The sequence below is a fragment of the Corvus hawaiiensis genome, chromosome 11 (assembly GCF_020740725.1).
Source record: "Corvus hawaiiensis isolate bCorHaw1 chromosome 11, bCorHaw1.pri.cur, whole genome shotgun sequence".
NCBI lineage: Eukaryota > Metazoa > Chordata > Aves > Passeriformes > Corvidae > Corvus > Corvus hawaiiensis.
This window is the reverse complement of record NC_063223.1, coordinates 22,902,093-22,930,023: the sequence shown is the minus strand read 5'-3', so window position 1 is coordinate 22,930,023 and position 27,931 is coordinate 22,902,093. Positions and strand designations below refer to the sequence as shown.

Here is a 27,931-nt window from a genome sequence, read left to right as displayed (position 1 = left end):
TGGCTGCTCCTACCTGCACTGCTCACATCACCCTGCACAGCTGCACTGCCCACCCCACAGCACCTGGCTGCTCCTACCTGCACTGCTCACGTCACCCTGCACTGCCCACCCCACAGCACCTGGCTGCTCCTGCCTGCACTGCTCACATCACCCTGCACAGCTGCACTGCCCACCCCACAGCACCTGGCTGCTCCTGCCTGCACTGCTCACATCACCCTGCACAGCTGCACTGCCCACCCCACAGCACCTGGCTGCTCCTGCCTGCACTGCTCACATCACCCTGCACAGCTGCACTGCCCACCCCACAGCACCTGGCTGCTCCTGCCTGCACTGCTCACATCACCCTGCACAGCTGCACTGCCCACCCCACAGCACCTGGCTGCTCCTACCTGCGCTGCTCACATCACCCTGCACTGCCCACCCCACAGCACCTGGCTGCTCCTACCTGCACTGCTCACATCACCCTGCACTGCCCACCCCACAGCACCTGGCTGCTCCTGCCTGCACTGCTCACATCACCCTGCACAGCTGCACTGCCCACCCCACAGCACCTGGCTGCTCCTGCCTGCACTGCTCACATCACCCTGCACTCAGCACTGCCCACCCCACAGCACCTGGCTGCTCCTGCCTGCACTGCTCACATCACCCTGCACTCAGCACTGCCCACCCCACAGCACCTGGCTGCTCCTGCCTGCACTGCTCACATCACCCTGCACTGCCCACCCCACAGCACCTGGCTGCTCCTACCTGCACTGCTCACGTCACCCTGCACTGCCCACCCCACAGCACCTGGCTGCTCCTGCCTGCACTGCTCACATCACCCTGCACAGCTGCACTGCCCACCCCACAGCACCTGGCTGCTCCTACCTGCACTGCTCACATCACCCTGCACAGCTGCACTGCCCACCCCACAGCACCTGGCTGCTCCTACCTGCACTGCTCACATCACCCTGCACAGCTGCACTGCCCACCCCACAGCACCTGGCTGCTCCTGCCTGCACTGCTCACGTCACCCTGCACTGCCCACCCCACACGGAGAAGCAGGGAGGGAATGACCCTGAAAGCAGAGAGCAGCCTCAAGTTTCTCCCTCGGGTTTCCCCTGACAATTGCTCAGCCTTGTGCCAGCGGTCACAAATTAAAGCTGTGCACTGAGATCAGACTGGTGAAGGGATGAGTGGAGTTTTGTTCTGTCACTGAACATTCCTCACCCCCCTGCCTCTGCAGCTGACGCCCCCAACCTACCTTTGCACTTGTCCTGCTCTTCCTGCAAGGACACCACGAGGATGGGCTGGGAGGGAGAAGCTACTGGAGGGATGGTGGCTTCGGCTTCCAGCCTGGTCACCTGTCCTCTGTCAGGATCTGTAAGGTGAGGCAGGCAGGGAGGATCAGGGACAGCACCACCCTGCCAGACACCCCACAGCAAGGGGAGACCCCATTCATCCCACTCCATCACGGTTTGGAGGAGGAAACAAACATCATGGATACAGATCAGAGAGCCTGGCTGACAGTAACTTCTGTAAAGTATGGCAATATTTGAATAAACCAGAAATTGCTAATTTTATTTTTAAAACATTTGTTGTATTTTAAATACAGCGGCTGTCTTTCATTTGGTATTTGATAGAAAAAAAATTCCAAACCCAAAACAAGCCTTTGACCTTATTCTGTCCATCCTATTTCAACACAGACAAACAACAAACACCCACCTTTACAAGCACAGGATACTTTGGAATGACTTTTGTACAGCCAAGTGGAAAACATGACAGCTGCTGTCTGCCACTAATATTTTCAACAGACAGTAGTGTTAAAGGTATCAGAAAAAAAGAGCTCTGTAACATGAAGAAGAGTAACCCAGTTTATCAGCATCATCAAAACAGAAGCCTGAATCCATATGGCTAAATTCTCCCTTAAGAGGGATGTGTCCTGTTCTCACTGAGTCCAAGGGTCACCTGGAGCAAAGTGTGAGCCCCCAGGCAGTGACAACCCTGAGTGACTCGGGGTGACTGCAGTGCAGGTTCGGGGTGTGGGAAGAGTGATTTCCTTAAACAGGTGAAGTCAGCACAGACACACAACGGGCTGTGGCACAGAGACAAACAAAAAAACCTCAGAGAAACTGCAGAGAAACTAAAGGAAAGCTGGGTAGATGACTGGAGGAGTCACAAAGATATTGCCCTTTTCTCACCTGGAGAGCAGCTGGTGCCATCATCCTGCAGAGTGAACTCTGGGAAACACGAGCACTTGTAGGAGCCCACGGTGTTGATGCACAAGTGCTGGCAGAGCTCCCCCCCGTAGAGCAGACACTCATCCAGGTCATCTCCAGGCAGGTTATTCGACAGCTCAGCCTCATTGCTGATGGACAAGGCTTCGTGGTGATCCTCCCTCTCTGAAACTACAACAGAACATCTCTGACAGCTGTTTTGGCATTGGGACTGGACAGAACCGGGTGTGTGATCACACAAATGCCGAGGAAAGTCACATCTGCCCAAAACAGTGACTGCAAGGGTAAGAACAAAGGAACCCAGCCTGGAGATAACACCACTGTGCTGGAGGTCCACCTCCTCCTTCCCAAAGGCTGGAGGGACAGATATTGTACAGAGCCACTGAGAAACAGTCACAGGGGAGGTCACAAGCTCACCTGTCACAAGACTGCCCACCCCATTCCTACTGACATTTGAACCAAGGTGCTGTGCTGAAGCCCCATCTGAAATTTCCCCCACACTGAATTTCAAATTTCAGGGGAAAAAGTTATCCAGCTGGTTTGGAAACTCTTTCCAGCACCACAGTTTGTTGGCTCCTATAAGGCATTACCAGCAGCCTGGCAGCCACTGAGCAGTGGCATGGCTGTCCTTCCTACTGCCCTCCAACACCAGCCAAAGCACCACCTGCTTCCCTTCCTGACCAAGGCTGACAAGACTTTCTGTGACATTACAATTAACTCTTAAGTGAACCAGTTTCTCAGTCAGCTTCTCTTGAATACACACAGGCAAAGTTCCTTCCTCAGGGAGGTCTCAGCTGGATAGAAATAAACCCTTTCACTTGTTGGTGAAATGAGAGAAGAATGGACCACAACTGCAGCCCAGCATATACAGGAGGTTACCACGGAACTCAGGGGTGACAGAGGGGCACAGAGTGATGCTGAAGGGAATGGGATCTAAGGCTGAGGGAGGAACATGGCTGTCCAAGCTCCAGATTTGCCACATTCCCTTTGTCAGGCCTCTTTGGCTGCAGGATTTGGTTTAGCTCTTCAGCATCACTAAGTTCATCCCTTTAAAGAGTGAAAACAAACTTGCAGAGCTCTGGGGCTTCTCCAGAGTGTGCTGTGAGAAAGCTGCCATGGTGTTCAGCAGCACAGCATGAAATCTATTCCCAGGACGTTTCGCTGATACCATAATCCATGGGATTAGTTTGACTGAACAAAACTTATCCTTTGCTTTATGCAGAATCTTTCAGGATCGCTCCTGCCCAAAGGCAGCTTCAATTTGCTTCTTACCAAGGGCCCTGGGCTGTGTGACTCGGGAGGGAAAGCAAACAAGAAACCAAACTGCTAAAGAAGGCGTGTCTAAGGATCAGAAACATCCACACATTCTTTGCGTTTTCCAAACTGGAAACAAGGAAACAAGGAAATCTCTACTTGGTCTGAGAGGAAAGCAGCTGTGCTCCTGCTGCACTGCTCCTTCCAGCACCTCCCTGACTGCCCGTGTGACACAGAGCCCTTGTCTGCAGTGTCCTCCAGGTACAGACGGACACCGACCCTGCAGTGTCTCTCAGGTGCAGATGGACACTGACCCTGCAGTGTCCTCCAGGTACAGATGGACACTGACCCTGCAGTGTCTCTCAGGTGCAGATGGACACTGACCCTGCAGTGTCCTCCAGGTGCAGATGGACACTGACCCTGCAGTGTCCCCCAGGTACAGATGGACACTCACCCTGCAGTGTCTCTCAGGTGCAGATGGACACTGACCCTGCAGTGTCTCTCAGGTACAGATGGACACTGACCCTGCAGTGTCCCCCAGGTACAGATGGACACTGACCCTGCAGTGTCCTCCAGGTGCAGATGGACACTGACCCTGCAGTGTCCCCCAGGTGCAGACGGACACTGACCCTGCAGTGTCTCTCAGGTGCAGATGGACACTGACCCTGCAGTGTCTCTCAGGTGCAGATGGACACTGACCCTGCAGTGTCCCCCAGGTGCAGATGGACACTGACCCTGCAGTGTCCCCCAGGTGCAGATGGACACTCACCCTGCAGTGTCTCTCAGGTGCAGATGGACACTGACCCTGCAGTGTCCCCCAGGTACAGATGGACACTGACCCTGCAGTGTCCCCCAGGTGCAGATGGACACTGACCCTGCAGTGTCCTCCAGGTGCAGATGGACACTGACCCTGCAGTGTCCCCCAGGTGCAGATGGACACTCACCCTGCAGTGTCTCTCAGGTGCAGATGGACACTGACCCTGCAGTGTCCCCCAGGTGCAGATGGACACTGACCCTGCAGTGTCCCCCAGGTACAGATGGACACTGACCCTGCAGTGTCCCCCAGGTACAGATGGACACTGACCCTGCAGTGTCTCTCAGGTGCAGATGGACACTGACCCTGCAGTGTCCCCCAGGTGCAGATGGACACTCACCCTTCTCGGGGGTCACTGTTGGCAGAGGCTCAGGATGCCGCTTTATCTCTGGATGGATGAAGTGATCCCCCCCTTCACAGCAGGACAGCATCACGTGGCTGCAGGGGTAGCCCAGGTTGATGTTGGCCTCGCAGGTTTTCCCCTCACTCCTCAGCCGCAGGCCCAGGCTGCAGCAGTCACAGCATTGCTGCAAAACAAGGGGACTGTCAGCAACGAGCATCTGGAAGCACTGAACAAACTGCCAGGGCAGTGGTGGAGTGCCCATCCCTGGAAGTGTTCAAAAAATGTGTGGATGTGACACTTGAGGACATGGTTTAGGGGTGAACAGGGTGGTGGTGCTGGGTTTGCAGTCACACTTGATGATCTCAGGGGTCTTTTCCCACCTTAACAGTTCTGTTCTGTGACTTAACACAGCTTCAGGGATGAGCCCACACACACCTGGAACTGATCTGCACTTCCCTAAGCAGTGGAGCATCTGTAAAAACATCTGGAGTTCAGACAGTTGCAAATATCAAAGTTTTACTTGTGCTTGTTTTTGCCATTCTGCACCAACGGGTCAACTGCAGCCACAACAAACATAGAGTCTGGCTGTGCCAGTGATTTCAGCAACTCCACACGTCAGGAAGGAGGGGTGCTGCACATCAGCTCCTCCCAGCTCTTGCACACAGGCCTTGTTCGTGTGTAGTACAAACAAAAATTATAAACAAAATAACACAGATCTGTACCTCGGCATAAGAGCTCAAAACATGGTCAGTTTGAAGCAGTGTGACAGGAATTGGAAATATCTTGCACAGACATGAGGGTCAGCAGCATCTGAGCCCTGTCAGGCATCAGTAAAGACTCTCCTCTCTGCACTGCTGCCCTGCAAACCTGCTCTGACCTTCCATTACCTGGCTGTGCCGGACAGCATCCTGCTGAGACAGTGGCTGGAGGGAGGCCAGGGTGCAGTTAGGAGTTATTTGCCTCCCTCTTCCCTCCCGAGAGCATCCGAACAGCAGCTCCGCTGACACGCTGATCTCCCACCTCTTGCAGTCTGCTCTGCTGCAGGTGGCAGACAAAAGCTGTGTGGTGCTTTACTTAGTCACAGACAAATCTGCTGCACAATTAGGACACAAAAGTGCATCAGAGAAATGACAGCAACTTCAGGAAGTCTCCACTGTGGATGCCTCACCAAGCAGGGAGGCTGAGGAGCTGTGAGTCTCTGCCGCAGAGACAACAGGGGTCACACCTGAGCTGGAGATGCCTTTGTGGATTTGAATTTAAGTGTCCTCTCACCCCTAATTTACTTATTGATTTGTTTATGTCTTTTAGCTATAAATAATGTCTGTTTCACTGACAGAAAAGCACAGAGCCTCTTTCCCTCTGCAACTCCTTTGACAGTCGTGCACTCACTGAGAGTTTGCAGTTACACTGGAACAGCCCCTCTGAACCCAGAGAGCCAGCTTCAGTCCGTTCCAATATTCACCCCGTGGAAAGGTGTCAGACACGGGAGCTGAAGGGCAGGACTCGAGCTGGCAGCAGGAGCTGTGTCAATAGAAAGTCCAAGGAGGGAGATCCCTGACCTGGCAGGGCAGATAAGAGAGGCAGTGTTTTAAGGGCTGGAGGAGTATGGAAACGTGGAGGGATCACTTCTCATCATCAGAAATCCTAGGTGGGCATTGCCACTAAACCAGAGCCTGTCTCCAGCAGGGAAATGCATCCACTGCCAGCTCAATGCTCAGAAACTCTTCTGCCAAGTCCCTTTTTTCAGGACAGCACTGGGGTTTCGTGAGCATTTCACACTCAGTGCACAGCCTTGCATGTTCAGCCAGTTTGGATGGCTGCAGCTCATGTTTTATGGCCCTGCTTCCTAATCTGAAAAATCCCCAAACATCATAAACAGCAGACATTACTCACATTTGCAAATATGCACAGCCACGAGGAGCTGCCTTCACGTGCCCAAAAACATTTGTGTAAAATTTACAGCACGCCCCTTGAAGAGGATGAATTATTTTGCATGCTAAATAGGCTAAATCATCTTTTCAAAAGAAGTATTAAAAAAAAAAATCTAGCAATAATGAATTGTGGTCATGCTAGAAAAGGGAAAATTCCTCTTTCCATCCTCCCCAAATCCAGAACCTTCAAATTCAAAATTTTATGGAAAAAATTTCTATTTTCTGCATTTTTTTTCAGTTCTGTCACCTTCAATATGCAAAATAGAAGAAGTTCAAGATAATCCATGGTTTTACTGAAGTACTGTAAAATATACAATATTTGCCTTGAGGACCCTGGCTTCTTGCAGTCATAGTTTATTCACAATTTATCCCATGTGCAGGTATGACAGAGAGTATTCAATCAGTCAGACATCTTTGGGCTCACATATTTTCCAGGTGAACAAAACTGTCTCATTTTCCAGTGGAAAAACTTGTTCGTTGAAAAGTTCCTTCTAAAATGCAAAAATTGGAATGCCTCGACCTTCTATTAGCTGCTTTCTGAACTTCCCAGGAATTCTACAACTGATTTAATAGCAAAGATGACTTTTTTTACCTTGCAATTGAGAAACACCTTGAGAACCATTCTTTGGTTCACAGCTTTCTGCATTCCCCTCAAAACTATCTTTGCTGGAATCCAGCATAATTGGATTTTCCACGGTGGAGTCTCCACCCACTGGGAAAAAACCCGAAGCATGTGCTTTTTGTATTAATAACAACTAAATAAGTAAATAACAGTTAAAGCACCCTAAGGTTAGGCTGATTGAACACAGGCTGAACTCCTGGATCTGAAAAACCAGCACTGCCACCTCCACCTTGAAGCAAAAGGAAGGATCCCACACCTGAAAATGCCTGAAGACCTACAAATGTTTGTAACCTGGAGTTAAAACACTGGCTTTTGGCAGGACAGTGTAGATAACTTGCTGGTTTTGGGGGCAATTAATCAATCTTTCCACATTCCAAACAAACTTTTTTGATTCATGCCACAGCAGTTACTAAGAGCAGGGGAAACACCACTAAGGACTGTCAGCATCTTCTGCCAGATCACCTCTGAAACAATGTCTAACCATAATAAAATTAGAAAACCTTTCCTGTAGTACAAAGCATTACAAAGTTGGATTATTTTGTATTACAGCAGTACATACTGTAATGCTAAAGTAATACAAAGTCTCAACAGTCTCAGTATTTATTGATTTTTTTTCAAGCAGTAGCTGCAATGACTCAAGAGCTAAACAAGCTAAATAGGTGAGCAAAGCTGTTCAGTAATTTTACTGTCTCAGATGGTTTATCTTAAAGGAAAAATCCCATTGGAACTGGCATGAGCAACCATTCCACGAGAGTATTTTGTCACTGGTTTCAGCTCAGACAGGAACGGTGGAGTTCTCCCTCCCCACCTCTGCCTGAGGAATGGCATGTGCAATCAGACCGACTCCACAGCCTGCCTCTGCCGGGCATGCAAACCACCCCTGGTGAAAACCTAAGAACAACAATTCTGTCACATTTCAGACATATTAATGTCTTCTCCCAAGTGCACAAATTCTCTTTTTACTCTAATGATAGGCTTCAGACCAAAATTAATAATAGTTCTGAAGATGACAAATCAGCATAGCTAATTAAACCTTACACTCTGCAGTGGATGTCCACGTTCTCTGCTCTTCCAGTGAACAATTATCTGTGAGAATCTCTGATGTACAGGAACAGATAGAACTAATCAGGTTCCTGCTGAGCCCACGGAAGCTGCACTTAAGCTGAGCTATAGCTATGTAAATTAGGATCAGAGGGAAATGAATTCTGAAAGGCACTGTTCTGGTGAAAACAAGACAAGCGAGCTGCTGAATCTTCAAACTGGTTTAAATTGGTTTGGCTCCAGTGATTCTCATAAAGCAAATCTCATTTATCTAAGCGGAGGCTGTGGCTCAGGATTTGTGATTTGTGCTGGCCGCTAATGGTTTGCCTTTATTTATGAACAAAAGCTTCCATCATCACCTAAATGCTTGTTCCTCTAGTCCAGCATTGTGTAGAACTGGGAAAGGGGGCCACAATTCAACACTGGAGCCAAGCAAACTGTCCAGTAATGGGTTTCACATTATATCTTCAATTAAGTTTTGCCCCATCATTTCCTAAATTCTTCTACACTATAGACACAAAAACTAAAATGGACTTTTCAGCTACTTCCAAGGCAAGGAAGCAAAAGCAATACAGCCAGTTAGGTCTACAAAATGGAGATGGAAATAATTCAAAACAACATCACTGTGAAGTTTTAAAAGGGGCTGCAAACTTAAATGCAAGCAGCTCCATTTCCCTGCCACATTCCTGCAACTTCACCTTTTCTGTGCCCCATAGTAGTGCACAAACAAATTACTGCTGAAGGCAGGCTCTGAGGACACCTTACACGTCTGCAGAAGCATCAGAGGAGCTCACCTTGTAGGACGAGCCCGCGCAGGGATCGCTCTCCTCGGGGCCACACGTGTCCCCCTCCTTGGCAGCGATCATCCCGGCCAGGCAGCTGTTCTCCCTCACCGTGGACACACAGCACTGCTTCTGGGCAATCCTGCAAGGGCCAAGCCATCACATGTAACACATCCCACAGCCTGGGCTCCCTGACACGCTGTGGAACCATCCCCATGGCACCTGGGCTGTGCCAGCCGTGCCCTGGCAGCAGCACCGGGCAGTGCCCGTCCCCTGCGCTGGCACTGCTGAGGGACCTTGGGGTCAGTTCTGGGCCCCTCAGGACAGGAAGGACATTGAGGGGCTGGAGCGTGTCCAGGGAAGGGGCTGGAGCACCAGGAGCAGCTGAGGGAGCTTGGAAAGGGGCTCAGCCTGGAGAAAAGGAGGCTCAGGGGGGACCTGTAGATTGGGCAATTCACAAAAAAAAAATGGAAAGGGACGTCTCTTATCCCAGCAGAAACCAGGCAGTGACAGACACTTGGCTGCTTTTCCAGTATCAGTGGCCAAGTGTCACTTTTATATTAATATTTTTATGTTGGGTACCACAAGACAGGTGAAACTGGGAAGCAGGGGATTAAGTTGAAAAAAAACCCAAACAAATGCTCTTAGACGCTTTTTTGTATGTGCAAAGTGTTTTCTGTATTTAAACACTGAAATCTCTATAGACATGTTCTTCTGAAATGGGACATTTAGACAGGAGAAATTCCTGGCCTGCTGGAGTATCACTGGCCATTCTTTATTTTAGTATTTTTACTTATCAGCAGAGCTCAGTTTCAGCTCCTCTATCACCAGAAAATGAACTGGGAACCAACAGTGACAACCACATGCTCTTGGTTTGTTCTGTTTCACAAACCTGCTCTTTGCAGAGCAGATAAGCGAATTTTGAAGAATATTCAGAACACTTCTGCTTCAGGAAAAGAGTTAGTGAGTCAAGCTCAGTGAACTGCTGCATTAAACTGGTGTGAGTCTCTAACTGGGACACGTGTCAGCAAAGAGCAGGGCCCATGCTGGGACAGCTCATGCAAATGCCACCCAGATAAGCACAGCTCTGTTGTGATAAAACTCACCAATTATAAGATAAAAACTACTACACTGGGTCAGATGAGATTTCATCTAGCCTAACATCCTATTTCTGACACAGCCAGTGGTACAAGCTCTGGGAGTATTTTTATATCAGACTATCCATTGATTATCTAAAGATTTCCTGTAACCTGCTTTAAGTTCAGTCATCAAGTTACTGCACCTGATCTCTTGTAGCCCAGTGTCCATCTTGCAGTTAGTGTGGCTGGTCACTACACAGAGACAGGCCAGGCTGGTCCTTGAATGCCCAGAGACATCAAGATACATCAAGAAGTAGCTTCAACAACAACGTTTTTACCACATGAACACCTCAAAATAGCATTTGGAAACAACAGACACCTCAGTCTGCAACCTCTGTGTAACAGGGAGGCTTCCTTCATCTGCATGAACTGAGAAAATGAATCCTTCATCACGGTGATGGACACTTGTAACACCCAAATGTGTCCAGAGAACTGTCCTGGCAGAACAGGAACTAACTTTTGAAACTAGTGTCTACTTTCTATCTATTCCCATCCCTGGCAGTGCCCAAGGCCAGGCTGGACGGGGCTTGGAGCAGCCTGGGACAGTGGGAGGTGTCCCTGCCCATGGCAGGGGTGGCACTGGATGGACTTCAAGATCCTTCCAACCCAAACCATTCTGGGATTCTGTGATTCTACTTCTTACAGTCTTCAGGCAGTGAGCTGAGCTGGCACAGACTCTTGGGAGCTGCAGGGTTCCAGCACAGACAGTGCCCCGGGGCTGGTGAGGGGCAGGGTCACCAGCTCTGCTCGCTGCCACATCCCCCAGCAGCAGCACCAAGTTGTTGTCCTTGCCTTCCAGGCTCTGAGGCCACATATTTGAATATTTTTTACATTAAATTTTTTCTTTGGACATAATATTTATAGGCGGGCTTAAATCTTTAAAACAGGGACACAACTGAAATTTTAGAAGTAAGAGAGTTGAACCCCTGATCTCTTATTCCTTTAAATCCCAATAGACTCACAGGGACTGAAACATTTAGGATCTGGCTTTTTCATCTAAAACCAGCCTCAGATGTGCAGGTGCAACTCATTAATGTACTGGATTTACACCTACTTAGGCCAAGGCTGGAATGTTTTAATCTGCCTTTACTGCACAGACAGTTGGCATGTGTCAGTTACGTCACGCCAGATCCCAGTGGGGAGGATTTCCATCTCCCACTAACTTCAGAGAGGTGCAACGATACTAAATGTGATAAAAGTCATTATGCCAAAGTTTTTCAGTGCTCTAAATGATGGGATCACTCTTCGAGAATGTGAGTCTGGAGTAAGTTTGCCTTCATCCCTCCCCAAGGCCTGCTCCAGACTGGTGGGGAGGGAAGGGGATGAAGTGCAGCTCGTGCAGTACTGGGCCCATGTTACCCTGCACCCATCCTTGTTGTCCTGCTGTGCAGAGAGAGCCTGGCACCCTCTCACACCAGATGCTGCTGACACCAGCAGCAGCACCAGGCATGTGCTCCCCCCTCCAGCAGAACCAGGGCCCACTCACAGTGGGCAATAAATACATCCCATAAGGACATGGACAATCACTGCATTTAGCACTGCCAAGGGGAAGCCAAGCTCTGCCCTCCAATTTAACTGCAACTCCACAGATGTGCTGAAAATGGGAAACAGAAATCTGTGCTCTGCTCATGTGGGAGACAAAAAGAAACCTTAAAAAGCTTTTGTTTAGATTAGATTTTGGGCAAATGGAGGGGGAAATCCTCCTTTCTAATTTGCCACGACATATTGCCAGTCTACCAATAATTTAGGCAATGAATGACAGTTCCCTGTCTCCTGGACATCCCATGAACTTCTCAAGGGCTGCTCTTTGTGTTAACCAAAAATGTTCAGTTTTACCTTACGTACCTGCAAATATCACCATCCATGCCACTTACAGGGATTTCTGTGCACTCCCCGTTGTCTATAGCCCACTGCTGTCCAGCTCCACAGCAGCTCTCAATCAATTCCTTCGTGGAACCTGTGTGAAACACACACACACACATTTCTGTAGATTATTTTGTATGGAATAGATTTGGTGTAACTCTGTTTCTTAATTGAGAAGACCTTTAAAATAACGATAGCTCAGGGTGAGGTTTTTCCCCTTCTTTCCACATTTTGTCTGGTTACAAGGAAAACAAAGAAAGAGACAACTGATACCTGGAACATCTTGATATAATTGTTCACCTGGTGATGTCACTCAGGGGGGAACAGCAGAAGGAAATTAGGAATTTTAAACAGTACAAATAATATAACTGGTTTGAAGAAAACTCCATATTTGACAACTCTGAACAAACTCCCTGAAAAATCATGCTTGGCCACTTGATGCAAGTTGATTTACTAAGTCATTACACTGCTGTAACAGTGCCCTCACTACTCAGGCTGGGTTAGCACAGAGTGCCCCAGCCCTGGAGGGTTCAGCTGGCTTAAAAATACACTGAAAAGGGTTTGGGAGACGTAACTGACCCTGTGAAACACCGGCACTGAGATGTAGTGAGAGATGGACATGCAGAATGCTGCTCTAGTTCCCACATCTTCCTTTGTGGATTTCCAGCAAAGATGTACATTTGCAGGTTGCAGTGAAATAGGGTTTTGCTGTATCCTATACACCTACTGTACAGACTTGGGGCACTTTGTTCTCCTCCAGCCTTCGGGGAGAAACAACCCAAACCCACCTGGAGCCACTGTGCCCCCACCCCGTGCAGGTGCAGGGGGGTTAAGGACCAAAGCCATTTGTGTCCCCCGCACCCTGCCCAGTTCCTGCTCACACGCCAGGGCACCACGACAATCTGCACATGGCCCTCAGGCTCTGCAATGCTTTCATTTTATACAGCACATTAACAATCTTAAAATATCCTTGAGTCCTGAAAGCTGTTTTAGGTTTAAGAGTTGCTCTGTGACATTGGAGGGTTGATCTATGCAGTTAAACTGGCAGGAAATACATCCAGTACCAGATAATTACAACACATTCCTATAAAACAGTTACATAGTTTTAATTCACTCCCTCAGTGGAAACTCCATTCATTTTACCAAGTGCTGAAATACATTTGTTGCTCTTGCTGGAACACGAGAATAGAGCAGAATTTAACTATCTACATTGCAGTAATCTACATGACTTATAATTCAAATAAAACTGAGTTACTCATTCCTCACTAAAGATTCAATATCAGATTGCTCTACTGAAGTGCCATACTATTAAACAGTCATATTTGCAAAATATATTGTCTTTTGTTGTGATCTTATGAATAATTAAACCCAGAATGAAGTTATCATAAAATAAACAAACCACTGCATTTTATCATCATCAGGAATTTTAAAGAACCTAGAATAACTCATAATAGGACTCACAGACATTAGCACGGATTTATGATATTTTAAGTCTCCATTAGCAAGAACAAATGTATACAACTAAATACGTGCACAGGACTGAGGACCACAGAGTTTCTCTGCTGGATAGAGATTTTCAGCTCTGTGTGTAACTAAAACATTCAAACAGAGCTTTGTTTATTTGGGGCTTCCATGATCTTAGCAGATTTAGAAGCAGATTTGCATCTGCTCACAGAAAACAAAGTAATTTTGTTTGAGAACTCTGTAATCCTGGGGGTTTTTTATATACTGTGTGAATCTTTGATACTTCATAAAGTCCTTTCACAACCCACCTGCTAATAGATAATTTGCTATTTATAGATTTCTTCTCTAAGGGAAAAAAAAGGTAATTTATGTCAGGCTGCCCTACAAAACAGCAGCAGTTTCCTCACTTGTTTGCAGTTCAGTAACTCACCTCCTGCAATTATCACTCTGCATCAGTCTGAAGAGACGAACTACAGGACATTTTGGCCTAATCTCAAAAATTTGTGCATTGTCTTCTAAAGACATTTAGAAGTTAATTCAAATATTTTGAAAACCATTTTTCCCTCAGAGAATTTAAACTCCTCCCTGCCTGTGCTTTCAAGTTGTCTCAGTGCCTGATCCAACCCTGAGCAGCAGTGGGATGGCCTCAGTCGGACCCAGGGACACATCCAGTTTTTCCGCAGGATATCCACGCAGCTTTTACATGCTAAGAATTTCAGCTTCCAGCTACAAAAGCTGCTATGGGTGGCTGGGTGTATTTTAAGAAGTTTAGCTGAAGCTCAAACTGAGGAAAACACACAGTTAAAGGCTACTAAATTATTTCCTCCCACCGACACAGTGAACCAAAAGTTTGTTAGAGCAGCAAAGGAGACAAAGGAGGATTTTCCTCCCCTTTTTCCCTCCCAGTGTTCACAAATTATGTTTCGAGAGCGAGAAATCATCAGCCAGCTCCAGAAGGTCAAGAAGAGATAGAATATCTCCGTCTCTTGCCAGAACTTTTTTGACACTGAAGTTTCCCTGATTTCAGCTTCACCTGAATTTCTACTCAGACCATTTAACACCTTTAACACCGCCAATTTCGCTGCTTCCTCCCATTCTCACTTCGGGTTTGCAGCTCTGCAGAGCATTTGCATTGATTGAATAACTCCTGTTATGCAAATACCCATTCTCGGAGCCAGCACTCCTGACTGAGCTGTCAGCAGCTTTATCCATCAGTCTGTTCCAAGTGTTTCTTTTGTCTAAGTAGAAAGACAGACAAGCCTTAAGACATCAGCACTTCCTCACTGAGCCTGGTAAAACACTGGCACAGGGTGCCCAGAGCAGCTGGGGCTGCCCCTGGATCCCTGGCAGTGCCCAAGGCCAGGCTGGACATTGGGGCTGGGAGCAGCCTGGGACAGTGGGAGGTGTCCCTGCCCATGGCAGGGGGTGGGACGAGATGAACTTTAAATCCCTTTCCACACAAACTGTTCTGTGAGTCTACGATTCCTCACATGATGGGAGCAGCGAGGACTAATCCATCACATCAACCAACCCACCCAAGCCTCCCACCCACCAGTGGACAATTATTTTCCTTTCTACTAAAATTACTCCAGGAGCCATGACATTAAGGAGTCTTAGATAGTAACTTTAACTACAGAGAGACCCAAGTAAGGCAGACATAGCACAGGGGCCTGGATAGAATCAGTTGGCTGCAGGTAGAGGTGAAGTTCAGAACTGGTATTAACCCCAAATACAATTATCCATAATCCAGGGAAAGCCAGAGCACTGCATGAATCACCATGAGGATGAGCATGTCAGGGGCAGGGCACTGTCAGCCCCAGGCACCCACATCTCTTCAGTGCTGGCTTTAATTCCAGCTGTTAATTGCTGGGTCAGCACTCAGATGTGAGAGAGGCAAAGGTCATACCGGGAAAACTGAGCTGAGCTCTTGCTGTTGTGATGGAGCATCCTGCTCCACTCCTACACCTGAGGAAAATAGTTTATCTTCCCCAAAACGATAGTATTTACACTTGGGGGAGGGTGGGACAGGGGATTAAACACCAGCAAACAACACAGGATCTTGCAAGGAAATGAGTTTGTGCACTGAGATTGATTTTGATGTGGAGCCTCAGAAATGAGACACTCCATTAGGAGCCATCTCCCTCTGGAGGATCTCATTGCTCACCCACACGGGCAGCTGACAGCCACGACTCCCGAGCTGAAACATTACTTTGATAAAAGCAGCTGCACAAACTGCCCGAGCGCTGAGCTGGCATAAAGCACCCACCCTAGGGAGCTGGGTGGGGGCAGCCTCACAGCGCAGCATCGCTGGGGAGGGTTCCATAAGGCCAGGTGAGGGATCAGCTCTGAGCACAGGGAACACCTCTGCCCCGCAGCACCTGGGGGAATTGTGCCTTTCCAGGGAGCAAAGCAGACGGGCTGAGCTCCACCAGCACCTCCTCACAGCTTGCAGGGAAGCTCTTCTTTGATCAGGGGCGTAGGTTCCTTTCGCCTGCTGCAACCATCCTCACCCACCAGGAATGAGTGGAGAAAGAACAGAAATGGGGCAGATAGGGAGCAGTTTCCATCACTTTCCACGGGCACATACAGTCAAGGAAGGGATCAAAGCAGAGTCTAAGTCAGTGCTCATGACTTGTTTCCCTTATTAAAAAACCCAAACAATAAATGCAGCTTGAAAACTTGTTTATAGATTTACATATGTTTAAAGGAAGGGGTATCCATACCTGCAATACCCCCAGCACATACACTGAACAAGGACTGCTTGCTCACACTGGAGAAAAAGAGTTCTATTTCCTTATCAAATACCTGCCTGAGAACATAAAACCACGTATTCTGAAAAATAATGACAAAAACTTCACAGAACAACTTGGTGGAGTTCTTCAAATACTGAAAAATAACAGTTTCCAGTGGGTCTTTTTTTCTGCTCCAATCTCTTAATCATTTAAAGCTCTAATAAATAAATAACAAAGTACTGTAGCTTTAGCCTTTGATAGGTTGTCATTTTCTATCTTATCAACAGCCTGAGAAGCTTTATTAAATTCCCTCATTGAATTTCACCATTTAGGTGTGCATTGTAACATGTTCTCAGCTTGATTTATCTGGAATGGCTGGGAAGACGTTTTAATGAGTAAGGTAAAGAGGAGAAGAACATTTATCTTGGCAGAGACAGGGGAGGGGAGAATGACAACACGGCCCCAAAGCCAGCTGCTTTCACTCCAAACGGAGCTATCACTTACGTCATTAGGGCTGGTTAAGCTCTCCCCAGGACCTGTTCCCAGATAAATGAGCGAGGGTTTGCTCTGTGCAGGTTCCTGCAGGCTCCTCCAAGCGCCTCAGCGTTCAGGATGTGTCTGACTCTAAATCTCCCTGAAATGAGGGCAGCGCTCGAGTGTTTCCATGACCAAACCCCCAGTGAGCTCACTGCTCGGGACGGGGCTTTAACCCACGTGCAGCTTCTCAGTCTTTGAGGCTTCTCTCCTTGGAAATGATGGAAAAGCAGATTGCAGGAGAAATACAGGCTGAGCTGAGCATTCAGCACACATCTCATGGATCCAATCCAGTGCCTAATCCTTCTTTTCCACTACCCTCTTCCATTCCTGCTGGACAGCCTGCCATGCCATCACGACAGCAGTGTCAGGGAGCTCCATCACACTTGGAGCAACCTGCCTTCATTTTAAACCTCATGCAGCAAAGCGTTTTTCTACATCCTCCGAAGGCGCCCGCGTCTCTTTGGGAATCCATCCCACCACTCATCCGGGACAAGTTCTGTTATATTGCCTTCACTCCTTGGGAAGCATCTGCTTTCTATTTCGACCTGAAAACATTCTGTTTCCTACGTTATTCTTTTTTCATAAATTCCTTATGCTGGCTTGCTTGGCAAAACACAGAGAGCCGTGTCTGCCCCAAGGCACAATGAAAAACTGGATAACCCAAGCCGAACATTCATTTTACTGTGCACCATACAATGGAGACATACATCAACATAACCTCAGCCAGGCTTGTTTGGCAGATTGTGTTCGAAGTGTGAATGAATAGCAACCTTATATTCCCTCTGGCTTTAGTTCTGGATAATCCTTGTAAGTCAAAACTTGTATTACCTGTGGCAGAGGCCAGATAATTTAGATGATGTTTGGTCTTTAACGTTTCCATGACAGCATCCTTTATTAGGTCCAGGTTGAAAGAAGGAGGGGGGGGAACAACTAAATATATTCTTTAACCTTTTTCACCAGCAACAAACCCAAGCAATTCCTCTTCCTGCCGTTTCAGAATGTGTCTCATTTTGCTGCGTCCTTCTGTCACTGAGTTTGAAGCGGAACAGTTCCTACACAATCGTCCTTCTATTCGTTACAATAATAACTCAGAGCAGGCAGAATGTTTCTTGCCCTTCAGCATAGTCTTGGCTGTATTTTCCCCCTCAACCTTCCTTCCCCAGATATTGCACAGAGTATATTTATGCTGGCTATTAACTTTCAAAAGAGCTGAGGCTTTGGAAAGCCTGGTTCCGATTATCCTTGTAATTCCTGTCTGAAGAATTTTATCTTGGGGGAGAGCACACTCTTTGCATGCTCTGTTTTGTGGCTAGGTAGGCTTCCTTCTTCAAAGCATTTCCACCAGCCCTGTTTAATTTTAAAGTTAAAATTCAGAGGAATAGTGTTTATCAGGGAATGTAGTCAGGGACTGCCTGTCAGAGCACTTGGGAAAATTAGGCAGGATCACTGAATGTGCTGCAACTCAAACACTTGAGTAAGCCAAGCACTTCCAGTATGTTCTTAACTCATTACAAATTGAGCTGAGGTTGTAGTGGTAACTAAATTATGAAAACAATATTCCTTCTTCTTAAAAAATATGAAGGCAAGCAAACATAAAGAAGCAAATAGATGTGTGTGTAAGGCCTTCATTCAGCTTATATGCTCCCCGTACTTCTGAGCGTTTATCTACAGAAAAAATTGCATTAATTCCACCACTACCCATTCAGACCCACACACTGCAGTGTTAGGGACAGCCATCTATTAAGACATGTTGCTGCTTTAAATTTAAAAGTGCTTTAAAAGTGCTGCTTTAATTTTAAAAGTGTAGCAGTGAAAAAGGTCTTTGTTTTGGACTGGGCGTGTTGACCAAGGACAAGCCAAGCTACTGTGCCATTTTAGAGTTCAACTGCCTAAAACCATGACACACACTTTAATCATGCAATCCATACAAATACATAATTTATTCTCATACCAATCACACGGAAATTGTACTTTTGTTTGAAGTCCTGAAGGAGGATTGTACATCTATATCTGAACCGTATCTGATTTGCTGGGGCACAGATTGCTCTGTGCACACCCTGGCAGAGCTCACATGGGATAGGGAACTGCTTATGAATGCTCCTATGAAGCTGACCCAAAGGCCAAACATCTTTCAGGTTGCTGTTGTGAGCCTTTTGTAACTCTGGCAACTGAAAAGAAAATCCCCAGCACCTGCCCAGTGCTCAGTCCGCTTCCACCAGTTCAACACACGCAGCACAGGCTAAAAACACATAGCCTTAGCTGCCCTCCAGGAGAACCCACCCAGAAACTATTCACAGAAAAGTCTCAAATCAATTTTAGGGGAAAAAAAGCCAAGATTTTCATTTTTCTCGTGACCAATTCATCCAAAGTAGAAAAACTGTAAAATTCCTCAGAGGAGTGAACTGAGTGTTCATCTCTGTTCAGAATATCACTGGAAACACCGGGCAGATTCACCCCCTGGCTCATCCCCTGCTGCTGGTGTCAGCTTGTGCTCTCTGCTCCGCTGCGCAGCGCAGCCTTCACAGGAATGGCACAGCACGAGCCCTGCAGACCTCGAGAAGGTGAGAACAGAGAGGAAATGACACCACAGCAGCAGCCAGTGGCCTGGACAGCCCCAGGAGCGCTCCTGACCAAGCATGTGCCCTCCAGCTCTGCTTGGACTGAGGACTGCGGACAAAAAGATTCTGAATAGCAGAGGAAGAAAACCTCTGAGTTTCACTGAGTTTCTAATCAGCGAGTAGGGATGCTTAAACCAGACAGAAGAGTTGTTGTAGAGCTCCATCTCCTTATTGGGAACCCTCCAGGATTCTTCCCTAGTCCTTGTCAGGTTTATAATCATAAATTACACTGTTCCTTTCTTTTATGATGATGTTCTGAAGAGATCTCTCATTTCCTCAGGCTTTTCTTTATGAAGTTTTGTAATCAGGCTTTGGGGAGAATTTCAGCAGTATTGATTGTGGCCCAGGGCATTTCCTGGATTAATGACAGGCTGGAAGAGCTGATGGCCCCCGGTTCTGCCTTGATCCAGTAACCCAAGGAGGTTTAAACTCTCCAGGATACACCCAGCGCCAGAGCAGTTATTGTGAAGGAATTTCAGTGGGACACTTAAGTCAACAGCAATGAAACAAACCTCCTTTTATCCCTCACAAAAGTAGGAGGAAATACTAATTTGAATGGGCTGATAATGAGGTTTAGATTGTTCCAGGGGAATTTCGCAGCCCTAGCAGGAAGCACAGCAGGAAATCTCTCCTTCGCCATGCAGTATGCCTCAGAACCACAGATGTTTGGAAACAAGGGGGTTTAGTTCCCTAAGAAAGTAATGATTTGGGGTAGAAATTAGGAAAATGGAGTTTTTAACTTCTAAATGAAGCACCTTGTTTGATGCTGTCACTGTGGTTTCACACAACAGCTATTGGGTGACTCATTTTGCTCATTCCCACTTCAGTCTGCCTCCAGCTCGGCCAATCCATGGTACAGCTCAGTGTAACCCCACAACACACTAAGAGAAACACAGTCACATGAACTGTTTAATTCCCTAAGTCCTCCGTGTCACAAATCTACACCACTCAGATCACACACAAAATTCCTGTGCTTTGTTTCAATTCTATGTTCCTGATTGAAAGTAGCGAGTCATTCATGTACGTGTCCATCAAGATAAATGGCACTCCTGTAATACCAGCACTGTTACTGAAGTCACCTTCAAACAAGGCAACATTTGAAAACTGTTGTAAACTCTGGCAGAAGTGGCTGTTTTCACCTAAAGCTGGGGTTTGACCCCGTGCCCATGGAAGCCTACAGGCCCTGCAAGCTCCTTTACCAAAAATCAAAGCACAAAGCCCTTGAACACAGAATCACAGAATCCTTAAGGTTTCTGTGGAAAAGACCTGAGATCAAGTCCAGCCATCAACCCAGCACCACCACCACTAAACCAGTCCCCAGGTGCTGCATCCACACCTATTCTGGAACACTCCCAGGGATGGCGACTCCACCACTGCCCTGGGCAGCCTGTTCCAGTGTTTGACAACCCTTTCCATTAAGAAACTTTTCCCTAATATCCAATCTACACCTTCCTGACACAGCTTGAGGCCATTTCCCCTTGTCCTGTCCCTGTTCCCTGGAAGCAGAACCTGACCCCTCCTGTCAGGGAGTTGTAGGAAATGAGAAGGTTCCCCCTGAGCCTCCTTTTCTCCAGGCTGAGCAACTCCAGTTCAGCCTGGGGTTGTTTATATATAGAATAAATATGAACATATTAATATTTAGGCCAATCCTTAGTGCAGGAGCACTGATGGAGCTCAGACATGTGCTGAAGGCCACTGCTGACCCTGGTCCTGTCTGAGGCGCAGCAAGAATGGGTAGGACAGTGACTACTGCAGGGAACAGCCAACAAGCAACAGCTGCATGTACAAAGTATGAAACCATCAGGAGATTGTTATGGAGATCAGCATTCCAGCCTGTATCTGAATCTACAGAAACTCCTTCCTCAGCCACCTCAGCATTCCGTGCTTTTCGGGAGCTGCAGAGACAGTCCCAATCCCTCTCCCCTTCTTACGCACACAGCACTGCAGCGAGCACCAACACGGCTGCAGGGACAGAGCTGGCACCCAGGTCAGCTCAGAGTTCTCCTGCTGGTCCTGAGCAGCCAGAGGAAGACCATGTGTGCTGGGGCAGGTTCCACACCCCACGTGCACAACCTGAAACAGGCACAAGCTAAATCACAGCCGGAGCTCCATCTCCCGCAGTGCACTCTGGCTCACACTTCCTACTTGGAAAACACAGGCTGCAGCCACTTTTAGAGGAATTTACATTCCCAATTGCATTTTAGTTTGGAATCAGAGATGAAGAGAGAAAAGGGACTGACTTGTGAAAAGCTCCAACTATGTGATTTAAATGTGTTTTGGAGCATTTGGGATAAGGCAGCAAATTCTAATGAAGGGTGGAGGAGTCTCTTCATCTCTCCTACAAATTCTCGTTACAGTTACTTTCTGCAGGAGACACCTAAAACAGAGGAAAGGAAAACATTAAAAGAAGCAGAACTTCACATACCACTTCATCAATACTTTTCAAAAAAGCCCCAGTCTTTATCATTTGTGTGTGTAAATAAGTAGAGTGCACTTCTCAGTTTCTCTGTTTTTCAATATTCAACCACACACCAGGAAAGCAATGTCCAATCCCACACAGCACTTGTGCAAATTATAACTGAATGATCAAAATATCAGGATGGTTGAATTTTGAAGTCTTTCATCCAGGTTTCTAGTTCAGGGTGCTAACAGCTCGTGATGAGAGTAAAGCCTTAGTGCTGCCCAGAGGCTGTTGAAAATAAGATCCATATGAGGCTTTGTGGTGATACAGCAACAAGAAAGGAACAAAGTGTCTGGATACTTAAAGGCAGACAAGTCTGGACACTGCTGGAAAAAGACAATAACTTGCTGAATCATCAGCCAGGAGAAGGGACAGAAGTGGGTGGAACACTGGGCTCTGGGTGGCTGAGAGGGTTTGGAGCACCACCAAGCTGTGCAGACTCACACACCCAAGCACAACCCTTAGCAAGGCCACAGCCCTTCACATTTTTCTCAGAGTTTTAGTTGTCAATTTAACAACTGTACTCCACTGGCTGAGTTTGCCAATAGCTTTGACTGGGACAGTGTTTGTTCATAGTCTTGGGCTACAAATGGTGATGCAGAGTCAAGCTTTTTAATGTTCACATGTGTTTAAACTAGGTTTTTCTTTCACCCCTCCTGAGTATATATTCATATATTTTTCTATTGTTATATTTTTTATATATATATTTTTCTATTGTTATATTTTTTATATATATCCTGCACAGGGACCCAAATCACTAGGCAGATTTTACTTTTTCGTTGGTTTTTAATTCCTGTGTCAGTCACCTCATGAAAAACAGATTCTTTAAATAAGGTCTGAGAGCATTAAGAAGATGCATCAAAGATAAACTTACCCCCTCTTTAGATCCAGGCCAAGAAGAGAAATATCTTATAAACACTGTCATCAATCTGCAAAAATGTAGGGTTTTAGTTCTGTAGCTGATTTAATCGAATTTATTTTGTTATTTACGTACACAAAGGTAAATCAGCACAAAATAGGTCTTTTATAAACTACTCCATAGAAGCAGGACCTGCATACTGTTTGGTCTCTCCAGCAATTTTACAATTTTGACTTCTTGCTGCCAAGATCTATTTTGTTTTTATTTGGGTTCAGCACTTACACCTTTCTCTGCTGCGTTTGCAACTGCAAATGGATGCGAACTGGATCTTTAAAAGCAAGATACAACACTAGGGAGCACTGACAAGCAAACCAGATCCCTCCCCCTGTATGGAATGCATCCTTCCTAACCAGGGGAGGTAGGGTCAGCTTTGAACCTGCTGCTTCTCCCAGTCAACAAACACCCTTGGGTAACTGTCAGCTGTTTCCCAACCACTGCAAGGCATCAGCTTTCACATGGAACAAGGGCCACACAGTGGGGAGAGGTGAGGGACTGTTCCCTTCTATGTAGAGCTGGAAATAGGGGTCACAGTTGGACTCCTTTGCCACTCTCTGTAAATCTTCAATGAGAAAGAGGAGGGGTGGAGGGAAGGTGGGGTATATGTGATGATAACAGCATATCAACGCAGTGCCTGCAAACCAAAACGGAAGCCTGACACCCTTCTCACATCAGATAGGCCAGTCCTTATGAAAATTTGAAGTAAAATCTCAACGTTTTCAACACATTAATATTCTGGAAGGCCACTGACCCAGCCAGCACAAGCTGCAGGTATCGAAGATGCATTTTCATTTGAAGGATTTTCCAGTCCTTCCCACAGATGAGATAAAGCTTTCTGAGGTCTGACTGTCCCTGTGGCTCTGATGTTCAGCACAAGGTCATGGGAGAAGGTTTTCTATAACAGCAGCAGAGCTAAAGGTTGAAGTTGCCACGTCAGGGGCAGCTCCAAAGCTGCTGGGACAAGAGCTCTGAGCTGTGCTCCGTTCAGCAAGGGTTAGGACCACCAACAGAGTGTATTGGCAAGGCTGCTTTTAGGGAGGAGTTGTTTGTTTATAAATTCAAGTAAAATGCGCTGCAACCACATTGTAATGAAAGATTGGCTATCTGGCAAGAGACAAACCCTCTTGGGATCACAAGCTTTCTAGGCAATTTGTTACAGAAGCTTTCATAAAAAATATGAATATTCCGTTTTCAGTAACAGAAAAGTGCCCTCCACGTGTTCCAGGTTAGGACCTCTCCCTTTAACCTTCCTGTCTGAGGCAGCTTGCAGGGGCAGCGCTGCCACATGGCCGTGACCGGGGCCATGGGCACGGCCCCATAGTGACAAAAGCAGCAGTGACCCAGCTGCTGGGACAGACAGGAGTAACTACAGCAGCCTTACAACACCAGCCAGTGTCATCTGCGTCCAGCTGGAGTCCTGCAGCTCTTACCCTTGAAGGTTTCTCTGTTTCCCTACTGCTTTTCCTCTCCAGAGTCCCTTAGTCTTCTCCCTTTCCTACCTGCACACATTACTCCTATTTTTATTGACCCTTTTTCCTTATCTCCCCCCAAATGCTATCTCTTTTCCCACATCTCTTCAGAAAATCACTGACAAGAAAACCCAAACCAATCCATTTTCCTCCAAGTCAGGACACAAAACAACCATCCAGCAAGGCCACCACTACTGATGCTACATTTCTCACCCAGTCTGCCTTTATCAGCCCCAAACCTCTGTGCACATCCACTCGCTGACTCGGCAGAGGTTCTGATTTCAGTCAGGACCACTGCTCAGTGTGTTCAGAGTGCTCTCCCAAGTGCCATTAACCCTGAGCTCGTGTTCCACAGCTGCTGGGGGAGAGCAGATCCATTATCCTGCTGGCAGCACCAGCACGTGCTGTGTCTGTGCTGCACCACCCCACTGCACAACTCTGTGTGCAGCCACCCGGAGCCAAGGGATGCACTCAAAGGAACATGACACTGGCACTGAATCCATACAACTGGAATAGATCTCGTTCTGTGCAGCGGCTCATTGACTTCTCAATGGCTTCTAATTCCCAGTGTCGGCACATGAACTGACTGGCACCACAACCCCATGAATAACGTTTCAGGAACCTGAGGGAACATGGAAACCTGAGCTAAGAGCTCCAAGAATTCCCAACAATATCAAGATGACTTACATTTACAGTGTATGCAGTACAAAGCACCAGTGCCTGGTGTAGTGCAACCATTTCTGACTGAAGGGTAATTACTTTTCCTCACCATCATCTGTTAAAGTCTTGATTAGCACAACTCCATGCACTTGATTCGTGGAGCAAAGTTATTTCATTAGGAAGTAATAAGAAATATTGAACAGAGGGAAAAGAAGCCTCCTAAATAAAATTCTGCTTTCCACATCCTCATATCTCCACAAACGTTCCCATGTTATAGTTGTTTAATTACCTAGGAGTGGGAAAACTGCTTAGCCACTTCCAGCTTTCCAGGGCTTTATGTCAATTTACAATGACAGAAACAGGTTTAATGACATCAATTGTCCCTGAGAATCGGTGATAAAAAAGGGGTTTTTTTGCAAACCTCTGTACAGTAGAGTTGGTACATAAAAACCAACTGCAAATGAGGACAATACAATGGCCTTTAAACACAGAAGGTTACATTAGCTCCCAAGAGTCAGCAACTGCCTTCAAACAAAACCACCCCAAAACCCAAATTGCCCAGTTCTCTGCCAGCACCACGTAGATCCAACTCAAACAGAAACACCACGGGCAGGTATGACTTTCTAAATGCTATTTCCATGGAATAGTTCCAAAACACTTTGTATGTTTAAAAAGTCAATTAAATTCGATATGTTTGCTTGACATCCAGTGATATTTGCTAAAAAGAAAGACTCAACATTTTTAGCCCTTGATGCAGTATTTTCCCAATCCAGTTTGGCATACAGAAACAAGTTCCAAACTGAACTTAGGAACTGTGTACCCAGCACCAGCCAGCACCAGCCCTGCTGGAGGAATGCAAGGGATCTGACATTTTACTAAGCTATAATCAATAATAATTTTTTTAGTTGCTGATTACAGGTATAACTCCAGTCACACCTCCACAAATGCCCAGCCTGTCCCGATTCTTCCCCACTGCAATGCATCCGCTTTTTAAGCAACAATTTTATGACTTTAAATTCTGAGGACAGACTGACCTGACACCAGTTAGAATGGCTTCAAGCTGAGGATGCTTTCCCTCCAACACGGCCATAATTTAAATCCCAGCAGTCTAACTCACAATAATCTCTCTTTATGCATTTTTTGAAAATCCCCTCAGTGCCTTAAGAACTGCTTTGGCTGCTAGCAAGAGGTATCGTTCCCATCTCTGAAGATATGTACAGCACAGCTCAGGTCATCTTCATGTCAGACACATCTCAGATGACTTTCTCCTTTTTCATCTCAGGTAAACAAATGGGTCCATCACACATCACCTTTACAGAATAGGGTTTTTTTAAGAGGAACCCAAGCCAACATGCAGTTTCTATACATTTTAAACATTTTTTTCTCTTAATAGTGGTAATCTTCACTTACCAGAGCTGGTACAATACAAACTCCCCCTTCCAACCCTTCTTCCCCCATATAAGAAAAAGGTGATTTTTTATGTTTTACAGAATCATGGAATCACTTCGTTTGGAAGAGACCTTTAAGATCATTAAGTCCAACCACTACCCTAAAACCCACACTCATCTTCTCTTTGTAACTGGCAGGATTTGAGGAATCCGGGCTGCAGGGATGATGGCAAAAGACAAAAATGTGCTGGAGCTGATGTCCCCTGGGCTCTGACAGCAGCGGGGAGGGCCAGACTCCTGCGGCCAGCAAGGCCAAACATCCCGGTGGAGCTCCTGCTCCACGTCACTGCCTCGGCGCCGGCTGCCAGCCCTCGTGCCAAAAGCCTGGCCAGTGCCAAGCCCCACGGCTGCCAAGCCACAGGGAGGGGAGGCTGCGGGCCTGGCTGGGCAAGGAGTGCCAGCAAATTCCCTGGAGCTGCACGGCCGGACACACCCAGGGCCTGGGATGACCCTCCAGCATGGAACGGTTCCTGCGGGCCAGGACTGCCAGCGCTGGCCCCGAGCCCCGGCCAGGGCTGCGGGGCACTCCAGGGCTCGGAGCAGCCCACACTCCTGCTCCAGCTGGGAGGGAGCCAGCAGATCAGCCTCTCTGGGCTGGAGTTATCCTCCTGCAGCCATCCCTGCAGCTGAGGAGGAGCTCGTGCAGACTGCGTGCTTCGTTTGCCTCATTTAACCAAAGCGCCTCAGTGCTCCCACCTCCCCGAGGCCCAGCTCAGCCAGCTCCAGCTCGCAGGCAGGAGCTCTCTGAGTCAGGATTTACCTCCACACACCTACAAGTTTATTTCAGCAGAGGAGGAAAAAGCAAAGAAAGAGGCCAGCCATGTGTCCTGTTTGCCATGTGTCCTGTTTGATCCACTTTCTACAGCTTAATCCGACGGTGTGGAAAATGAAAACCTGCCTTGTCTCATAGCACATGGCTTTTGAATGACTTTCCCAAGGAATCCATTCGTAAATAAATTATAATTGGAGTAAATCAAAGGACCCGGGTCAAAAAAAAAAGCAACGCCCTGGCACGAAGCCAACAAAAAGGAAGAACTACACGGATGACTGTGATTCCTTCTGACTTCCTTCAAAAACGGGTATTCACCAAAAAGCCCCCACACTTTACATAATATTCTGTGTTTCTGTAAAAATATCTGAGAATTAGCACTGCCAAATATGCCAGTGTTTGGAAAACAGACAGGAAGCTGCAATTACTTGCCCATTTCTATCTCCTTAACCCGATACTTATTTTCTTTTCCTATTTTCCATAGGATTTCACAAGCTGCAAATGACAGAAGTGGGCTTTTACCTGTGGGGATTGATGCTGTTTAGCATAACCCAGGGCCCAAGTGCCACATCCACACGTGTTTGGGAACACGTTCAGGGACAGTGACTCCACCGCTGCCCTGGGCAGCCTGTTCCCGTGCCTGACAACTCTTTCCATGAAGAAATTTTTCCTAACATCAAACCTAAACCTCCCCTGGTGCAACTTGAGGCTGTTTCCTCCAGAAAGGAGGTGATACTCTCTGATCTGCTGCGGAACCTGTAACACCCAGCACTGAGGGACCGAGAGGGATTTAAAGTTCATCCCATTCCACCCCTGCCATGGGCAGGGACACCTCCCACTGTCCCAGGCTGC

At 47.1% G+C, this 27,931-nt stretch overlaps 1 protein-coding gene across 4 annotated transcripts in view; it reads right to left on the bottom strand.

The window, feature by feature from the left end:
* FBLN2 (fibulin 2) overlaps window positions 1-27,931 on the bottom strand; it is a 96,151-nt gene that overhangs the window by 22,123 nt on the left and 46,097 nt on the right. For all 4 annotated transcript variants that reach the window (XM_048315913.1, XM_048315914.1, XM_048315915.1 and 1 more), the window contains exons 3-7: window positions 11,988-12,099; window positions 9,016-9,145; window positions 4,625-4,811; window positions 2,181-2,387; window positions 1,244-1,360 (exon numbers count right to left, since the gene is read on the bottom strand). In XM_048315913.1, coding sequence (XP_048171870.1) covers window positions 1,244-1,360; window positions 2,181-2,387; window positions 4,625-4,811; window positions 9,016-9,145; window positions 11,988-12,099 — 753 coding nt within the window. The remainder of the gene's footprint in view (window positions 1-1,243; window positions 1,361-2,180; window positions 2,388-4,624; window positions 4,812-9,015; window positions 9,146-11,987; window positions 12,100-27,931) is intronic.